At 30.1% G+C, this 9143-nt stretch overlaps 2 protein-coding genes across 2 annotated transcripts; both read right to left on the reverse strand.

The window, feature by feature from the left end:
• Positions 1-1431: 1431 nt before the first annotated feature.
• On the reverse strand, positions 1432-2151 carry LOC124819718 (uncharacterized). The gene has a single exon (XM_047291281.2). The coding sequence runs from the start codon at positions 2062-2064 to the stop codon at positions 1720-1722; it is 345 nt and encodes a 114-aa protein (XP_047147237.1). The 5' UTR covers positions 2065-2151; the 3' UTR covers positions 1432-1719.
• A 4734-nt stretch (positions 2152-6885) lies between these two features.
• LOC124819715 (UDP-glycosyltransferase 84B2-like) lies at positions 6886-8523 on the reverse strand. Its single transcript, XM_047291276.2, has one exon. It carries the CDS (start codon positions 8446-8448, stop codon positions 7009-7011), a length of 1440 nt encoding a protein of 479 aa, XP_047147232.1. The 5' UTR covers positions 8449-8523; the 3' UTR covers positions 6886-7008.
• Between the last annotated feature and the right edge of the window lie 620 nt (positions 8524-9143).

Raw genomic sequence — 9143 nt, forward strand, 5'->3', positions numbered from 1 at the left:
TGAATCTAACATACTCTTAGATTATGAACTTGAGTTCCACTTTGCATTGGTTTAGGGTTTTCGAAAAAATCTAGATGTAGGAGATCAAGAGGAACTTCTACCAAGGTGAGGAAATGTAATTCATTTTAGTTTTAGTAAATATGTGTTGCATGTTGTATTTTGATCCATGAAATTGCTTGAATTATGGTGGTGTGTAATTTTTGAACTATGAGTACTGAGATTATTAAGGCATAATTTTGTTATTTTTTTCGGGAAAGAGAAAATCTTGCTCAAGTGATCATAGCCTAGGATTTTAGCTTGCATTATGTCGAGTTGTCACTCAAGTAACTTCTTACTTAAGTGAGAAGAGGTTTCTCCTAAGCAATAGGCTTCTCGCTTAGGCGAAAAAGTCACAAGTGACAACTTGCATACCCAAACGAGAACCCCTTTCACCTAGGAAAAAATGCTCTAGAGGCTCATTTCATTTTTTGTAATAGTGTCTCTCAAATGATAGAATCTCACCTAAGCGACTCCTTGAGTTGTTATAATTCTTTATTTCTAATGTGATTAAATGTGATATTATGAATATGTGATGAAAGAGCTATATGTGATTGTTTTGTTATGAGGAATTGAGGTGTAATCATAATTATGATAAGGTGATGAGGTTACAAGTCTAAAATTGAATCAATGGAATGGTTAAAGTGGAATTGAATACTTGTATTGGGTCATGACTTATAAGGAAGAAGTACAGACCTCACTAATTTAGTGTTATGAGAGATATGTTTTAGCTAGAAGTTATCCTTATTCTACTAGGCTACAAACCCACATAAGGTGTCCTAGTCTAGATGGTGAGAGTTGAAGGAGTAAATACGGGTAATCTAGTCTAGATTTCATCTTTGTCAAACTTTGTAAATTGTTTTATGATAAAGACACTAATTTATATTATGTTGAATTTAAGTGCTATTAATAATTCTTGGATTGTTAGATTTTATGATATCCGGTTGTGTCATGGTACTATCACTAGGTATGTTAAATATATTCAACACTAAATTTAAAATAATAGTGAAGATCACCTTAATAGATTAAAGACTAAATTATATTTTAACATAGAGAACTATGGGATGTACATTCAATGAGATAAAAAAGAATGAATTAATTGAAAAATTTGTATGTAAATTAAATTAACTTATTAATCTTATCGTTTTTATTGATCTTTCAACTTAATAAAATGTTTAAAATAAATTATATTAATCTTATTTTTACATTTCTTCTCCGCGTGGAATTTAATTCTAGCGTGCGGGTTTGGTTTCCTTCTATTACGCCTTGAACCACGTCCATAGTCTGCACGTGGATGTGACTGGTGAGTTTGAACTTTGAAGACAGTTCCATACATCTTATCGCACCAAAACCTTATGCACTAGTGGTACAAGCAAAATGGTTGACAAATTTGAATGTAATAAATAATGGTACATGTGAATTGCATTACTCTGTTCTTACTTTACCACTGTCACTACGAAAATAACAACAATTTGAATTCTGAACTATAGTCCATCAACAGGAACATTACAATATTACAATATTACGATCCGAAGAATGAAGTGAAATGAAAAATTTAGACAGAAATTAAAGAAATGAAGGAATCAATTAACCTGAAACCTATTTTCCAACTAAAGGAATCTTTTTGAGAATTATCTGGCACGTAGTCCCTAAAACGGAGGGTGTGTGTGGAGCATGAAGATGTCAGTGTCCTTGGCCAGGGGTTGGACCGGAGTCTTTAATTCCACCGAGGGTGTCGCTGTTGGTAAATTTGTGACCCTCTCCTCCGGAGCTTGGACCCGAGTCCTTGATTCCACCAAGGGTGTTGCTATTTGTAAACTGATGACCCTTCCCTCCAGGACTAGGACCTGAGTCCTTAATCCCTCCAAGACCTAACCAATCGAAGAAACCCACCACTTGAACCGCTCCTCCAGTGGCGGAGTTTCCCGTCTCAATGATACTCAGAGGACGGGCTTCTAAGCCCATCAAAGCAGTGCTCACCAGTAAAACGAGAACTGCAAAGGCCCGAGTTTTCGTGATGCTTGTCATCTTTAATTTAGAAAAAAAAATGTAGAGTTGGTGTGTTTGTTGGGGAATCTGAGAGAGCGAGAGAAGAAGGGGAAAGTTGTGTTTGATAATTGTGTAGCATTGAGATGCAAGAAGTCCTTTATATAGAGGGGGAAGTTGTCGACTAAAATGAATCTAGCATGCAGAGTCAAATTGTGTACATGTTTTTTCTGCGGAGGAAGCAACCTACGTGGTTCCGAAAGATTATAAGTCAATTTGGAATATTGTAGATTTGGAGAAAGGCTTGCATCACTGCACACTTATGGAAGAAAATAGCACGAAAGAATTAGAAAATGGAATAATTCCGGGTCCAAGTTGTGTAAGTTAGTAAAAAAAACTCGTGTCACTAAGTTTTCCTTGGTGCCCACTGCTTTGGAGGTATGAGCTGCTTCAAGTCGAAGACCATGACCAGTAAGAAGTAGCCTAATACTTGAATTCAAACACCTCAAACCAAATAGCACGTTAGATTGCATATATTGAAATATATATAATGAAACATATATAACAAATTTAAGAAAATATAAAAAAGTGTTTTTTTTTTTGGTAAAAGAATTGAATTTGAGTCAGCAAAACAATTGAGTGTAGAAAGTGTAAGAAAAGAAAATGAATAAACATGCGTAAGAAAAGAGGGGAGAAGGTGAGGGCTGCGTTCGCAAATGTCGCACTGACCAGTCAAGACGTGATGTATAATAGTATACTACTACAGTGTTCGTGGATATTATTAATTAATAGATATCACTTTCAATTAATTATAATATCCACCATCAAGACTACACAAAATCACTTTCAAATAAAACCATTCTTTTTATCTAATGCTAAATAAATTTTGGTTGAAAATTTATTTAAAATAATTATAATTTTACTATATATATATAATGAATAAAATAACTTATTAGCCCAAATTATATTGAACTGTTACAATTTATTTCAGAATGAGCCAGGCAAAAATGGTCGAGCCGAAGTATATTGACCTTATAAGAGTCTAAAACATTTTAAACATGAAAAACGAAAAAAAATAAATGGGATAATTGGAATCATAAGGGATGTGAAATGAAGACTTGGAAAATCATTATTATTGTGTAGAATATTATACTATATATACTTTGGAAATATAAGATATTTTAAACTTATTATTTAAAAACACTATATGTAAAACCTTTAATGATTAATGTATTAAGTAGTTTTTCCATCAGCAATTTATACTCGAGTCTTATTCTCAAATTTTATTGGCACTCGTCAGGAATAAAAAAGTAGAATTAGATTTGGAATTTTAATTTTGCAACCTGATTCGTAACAATTCAAATATTAAATATTTAATTCCAAACCAATTTCATTTAAGTATAAGCAAAAATTTAAATAAAAATACTGAATAATAATTTCACTACGACCACCCAAATGAGTATTAGTATTAGAAAAATATGGATATTATTTCGAGTGTACTTGGAAGTATGAGTACCTTTCACTTATTATTACTATATAATTATGATAAAAACTATTACAGTATAATTGAAGTGCGCAAGTACATCATCTACATAAGGTGAAGGAAGTATAATAAAGTTACGGAAAGACAAGTGGACAGGGATTGAACCACTATTCCATAGGTTTCCTAAGATGTTTATGATATTTAATTGTAAAGAAAAAACTATATGGGAGCTAAGGAGATGGGTGGATAATATCTGGACATAAAATCTAACTCGGAGAAGAATAAGATTTTAATGGAAAACAGTTTAGGAGACATAATTTTAACTTTTACATGTTCAAAGACACATAAAAAGTTATTTAGTTACCAAGATGATCAAATTTCATCAATCAAGTCAGGGTATCATCATTTTTAATAAGTGATGGACCACTAAGATTATTCCTAAGTTTAGGATGATATGTAATTGTTGTTTGAATTGTGTATTAAGTATTGATATGTTGTAATAGAGATTTAATTTTTTTATCGGTGATGTAAGTCACATAAACTAATATATCAAATAATGAAAAATAGAATGAGGAAATTTCACAACCACAACTTATATAGATAATGAACTTATCTTATTACAATTTAGGTTTGTATATGTATTTATTTTCTAAATTCTATAATAAATTTATAATTCGTCCTTATTTTAAATTTTGATATAATTTAGTTTTTAAACTTAAAAATTAAATAAATATAATTTTTTTAACCTAAATGCGTTAAATTTTTTTTATATGACAAATAACGTTTCAGACTGAATGGTTTAGATAATTTGATATGGTTAAATTCAAATAATATCTTAAAACACCATTTAACCTGTAAAAAAGTTAACTTTAGTTAAAATGACTATAAGTTTAAAAATAAAAATATATTAAAATATAAGACAAAGTCAAAATTTCTATTTCAACCTTAGACCATTTCACAAAGAGTCGGTAAAAAATTGTTGAGCCCAAATATATTGACCTTAGAATCTAAAACATTTTAAACATGAAAAAACAAACACCTATCTTCACTACAGGATGGTAATCTGAATAAATGAAGCAATTGGATTGATAAGTAATGTGAAATGAATACTTGAAAAGTCATTATTGTTGGTAGAATATTATACTACACAGGAAATATAAAATATTTAAAAACAGTGTATTAAAACCTTTATTATTTATACATTAAGTAATTTTTTCATCTGCGATTAATAAAAAAAATATAATTAAACTCAGAATTTTAATTTTAGAACCTAAATTCATAACAATTCAAACATATAATTCCAAACCAATTTCAATTATAAGCAAAACTTTAAATAAAAATGCTGAATAAAAATTTCACTATAATCTTTCAAAGTATTATAGTATTAGAGAAATATGGATATCATTTATTTCGAGTATACCTGGAAGTATAAGGACCTTTCACAAATGATTATTATATGATTATATGATAAAATTATTACGGTATCTAGTAAGACATAATTCAAATTATACTAGTTATTTTCATTTGTATACTAGTTATTTTCATTTTACAACCAAATCGATATCTGCATAACATTTGCGATAAAGGTTCTTACACGTTATGAATTGAGTAAAAATTGTGTAACGTGAATTACAATGAATTTATCTTAATTTTATGATTTTTGAGTTTGTTTTTAAATTCACGTCTTGAATGAATCAAATATTAGTATTTAATAAGACATTCTTAATATACATTTTATGAAAAATATTAGTCGATATTTCATTTATTAAATATTTTTTGACATATATAAATCATATTTGGTCTGTGTTATGTTTGCATATTATATGTAATTGTAAATTGAAGTATTTATAAATATTTTGAATTAAATTATTATTTTTATATTATTTTTTGTTGTTAAGAATTTATTTTTAATACTTTATTCTTGTGTTTATTATATGTATAATAACGTGCTATGATTTTTATACTATATACACAAACAAACAGATGGTGGTGAGGGGAGGAGTACAACAAATATCTTATTTTTTATGGCTTTGTACATGTTTGTAAATACATATGTTTTGTGTACTACTTTAGTGTTATTTTAAATATTTTATACTATATATAATATCGTGTGTTTTATACTGTAGAGAGTTAGTGGGGTACTTAGAAATTTGTTTGGGTTGGACCGTGTTATGCTATGTTAGGCGGATAACTTTACCTTTCATAGATTCAATCTAAATGCATCAACTTTAAATTTTTACCAATTACATGGTTTTTCGGTTTTTGTATTAACTCAATCCAAATTTATATGGAGACCAAATTGGTTCACGTAATGTTAGTAATACAAAAATACGTCAATTTTTTTTTAAATAATGACTAATTTTAGTGATAAAAAATTATTAATTATTATAATAACTAATTTAAATATTAATTTATAAATTAAAGATGATTAATAACTAAAATAGTTTTTAAATTAGTTATTATAGTGAAAAATATTAGTTACTAATATTTTAATTGTTAAAAGGATTTATTTTTAAATTAATCTCTGATTAAGATAAATACAGAGATCAATTTTTTATTGTAGCTAAAATATTGATAACTAATGTTAGTGATTAATTTATAAACTAATTCATGACTAATTTAAAATTTATTTGAGTTCTCAATAACTTTTAGTTTATAAATTGATATTTAAATTGTTTACTATAGTAATTAATTATTTTTTCATTAAATATTATCATTATTTAGAAATTTTCTTATAATATGTTATATATGAGTATTTTGAATTTTCAAAAGATTTATTTAATGTAAATTGGATTAAAACAAGTTTTTATAAAAAAATTATCAAAATAGTTATTGAATTGAAGCAGTTAACTTTTCATATAAATTGAATTTAATCATGATTTGTTGATATTTGCGTATATAACTTACCAGTCAAGTGATGAATATCACTTAAGCAATATTAAAGTGGTGGACATTTATTAAAAATGAGTTCAGAGACAAATAAATTTAAGAAATGGAGTTCATTAAACATTGTGAGAAATATTTTTTCATGAGATACCGAAACAACACATCATTTGGTGTAGATTAATCAAAAGTGTATGCATGTACTGTAGTTCTAAATTGAAAAAGATCAATGCAATTTTTATCTTCTTAATTAAATATTTAAAATAATAATCCATGTAAGGAGAATTAAAGACATTATTAGAGGTATTAAAGATTATTTATTGAAGATTGATGTGAAATTAAAAGAGTGTTATTATAAATTATTAAGCTTACTTTTAATTATTATAATACTGATATTTTAATTTTGAAAATTTTAAATAAAAAAAATTAAACAATTTTAGTTTTAAATAACTAACAACCAATTAAACAAGAAACATATATATGTAAATAAACTATGATTTTTATTAAATGACCAATACACATTGCACCTTAAAGAGAAAAACATAGGGTTTAACTGTTTTTCTATGATCTTTAACTAGACACAGTGCAGGAGCTATAGTGAGAGAATGTGTTGTAGATGGTCAAGCCCTAGCTGGATTCTCAACAATCAGTTCAGTGATGAACTTATTAACATTCTTGGTAGAGGTACCATCCTCCTGTAATGTTTTCCGTGCTAACTCCTTCATTTTCATTGCTCTCTTCTTAAACTCTTCTGCTCTTGGCCCTTCTGTAACATCCTTAATGCACCTTTCAATCTCTTCTGTCTCCACAATCCCATCTTCCCCATACTTCACCCTAACACCATTGCGAAAAACCTTCTCCATGAGCATGGCATTGGTTGCCTGATCCGACCAAAAAGGCCAAGCAATAACAGGCACACCGGTAACCAAAGTCTCAAGCGTGGAGTTCCACCCACAATGCGTTACGAAACAAGCCACAGAACGGTGCATCAATACCTTCTCCTGAGAGCACCATCTCACCACCAAACCCCTCTCCCTAGTTTCCTCCAAAAATTCAACTGGCAATTCAGCAACATTGTTGGACTCGCCATTACTCGGCTTAATCACCCACAGAAACGCCTTGTTACTGTTCTTCAGAGCCATAGCTATGTTACCAACCTGCTTCTGTGACAACGAAAGCAAGCTACCGAAGGAAACATAGATAACTGAAGAATCTGGCATAGTCTCAAGCCACTCTATGCAGGAATCCTCAGGAATCCACATATCCACACTGACATCACTTCTTTCCTTTTCTCCCAAAAGAAAAGGTGACACCAATGGCCCAACAGGGTAAATAGGGGTTAATGACGCCATCGAATTCACGATCTCTTCCTCGATTTCGTAACACGAAGTACCTAAAACCCAAGTCACCTTATCCATAGCCTGGAACAATTCTTTTATAACAGTCCTAAAGTGATAAGGGGTGGAAGGGAGTATAAAAGAAGGACTATCCCTAACCTCAAACGGTGGCAGTCCTGGCAAATGCACCTTCTCATCGAGGTCATCCATATTTGGAAAAGGATCAATATTCTTCAAGTAACGATAGTAAATGGAATACGCAGCACAAGCCTGGATCCAAAGCAGCGCACATGGGATACCATGCTCCACTACCACATCGATAGCCCAAGGCACGAAGGGGTTGACAATAACACATGAATAATTATGAACTTTGGTGAGGTCGGTGATGAGAGTGGAGAGGTTTTTGGGACCATTTTCACGGATAGTATTCACCAGTGATTCCGTGTCGGAACGGTCGAAGTCGAGGTCAAGGCCATCAGAAAAGAACACGAGTTCGATTCCTGAATCGTTTTTGGAGTTATGGGAATTGTTGATGTTTGTGCTGTTTGTGAGATTGGAGGGTTTTGTGTTCTTGAGCATGCCGTCGCGGCCATCTTCGGTGGTGGCGATTGTGACACGAACGCCCTTTGAGAGAAGGTGCTTGGCGAACTTAAACATGGGATTGATGTGGCCTTGTAGGGACATTGACACCATTAGAACATGAATTCTTTTGCCTTCTGACATGGTTTGAGACTTTTATCACTGTGAGAGAAGTAAAAATGTCTTCTTGAGAGTGTAAGGGAGGGAAGGGAAACAAACAGTACTCTTTTGGCCAATACTACACTGCGTTCAATTCTTGGATAGATAACCTGATAAAAAAACATAAAAGGAAATAAAAAAAATTATTTAATGACTGTATAATATATTTAGAAATTTATTCAATATTTTATGCCATAGAGTTGATTGTAAGAATATATATAGATAACCTTTTGTATAGGATTGTTCCTTTTTATTTATAGAAAACACCATTCGTTATGTTAAAGAGATTAGTTAATTAAATTTCATTAATTGCCTAATATTTTCTATGCTATCATTCTCATAAAACAAAGTTTCCATAATAATAATAATAATAATAATAATAATAATAATAATAATAATACCAAACCAAAACCAAATGTCAGATATTAATCAGAGTTAATAATATATATATATATATATATATATATATATATATGAGAGAGAGAGAGAGAGAGAGAGAGGAAACACAACGGAAGGGAGAATATAGAAATAACAAATAGTTTTTACATATTATTAATTAATATTTAATTTTTTAACTCGCTGTCGATTGCTTGAAATATATTAGTTTGATGTGTACACTTAATTTAATGGGTTTGGTAACAAATGAATGAAAAAAAAGTAATGTTCAATTCGTAGAGAGA

The sequence above is a fragment of the Vigna umbellata genome, chromosome 1 (assembly GCF_029865625.1).
Source record: "Vigna umbellata cultivar VRB3 chromosome 1, Vumbellata_1.0, whole genome shotgun sequence".
NCBI lineage: Eukaryota > Viridiplantae > Streptophyta > Magnoliopsida > Fabales > Fabaceae > Vigna > Vigna umbellata.

Bases quoted from the DNA above. Each gene is read 5' to 3' on its own strand.
- LOC124819718 (XM_047291281.2), bottom strand. From the start codon at position 2,064: ATGACAAGCATCACGAAAACTCGGGCCTTTGCAGTTCTCGTTTTACTG.
- LOC124819715 (XM_047291276.2), bottom strand. From the start codon at position 8,448: ATGTCAGAAGGCAAAAGAATTCATGTTCTAATGGTGTCAATGTCCCTA.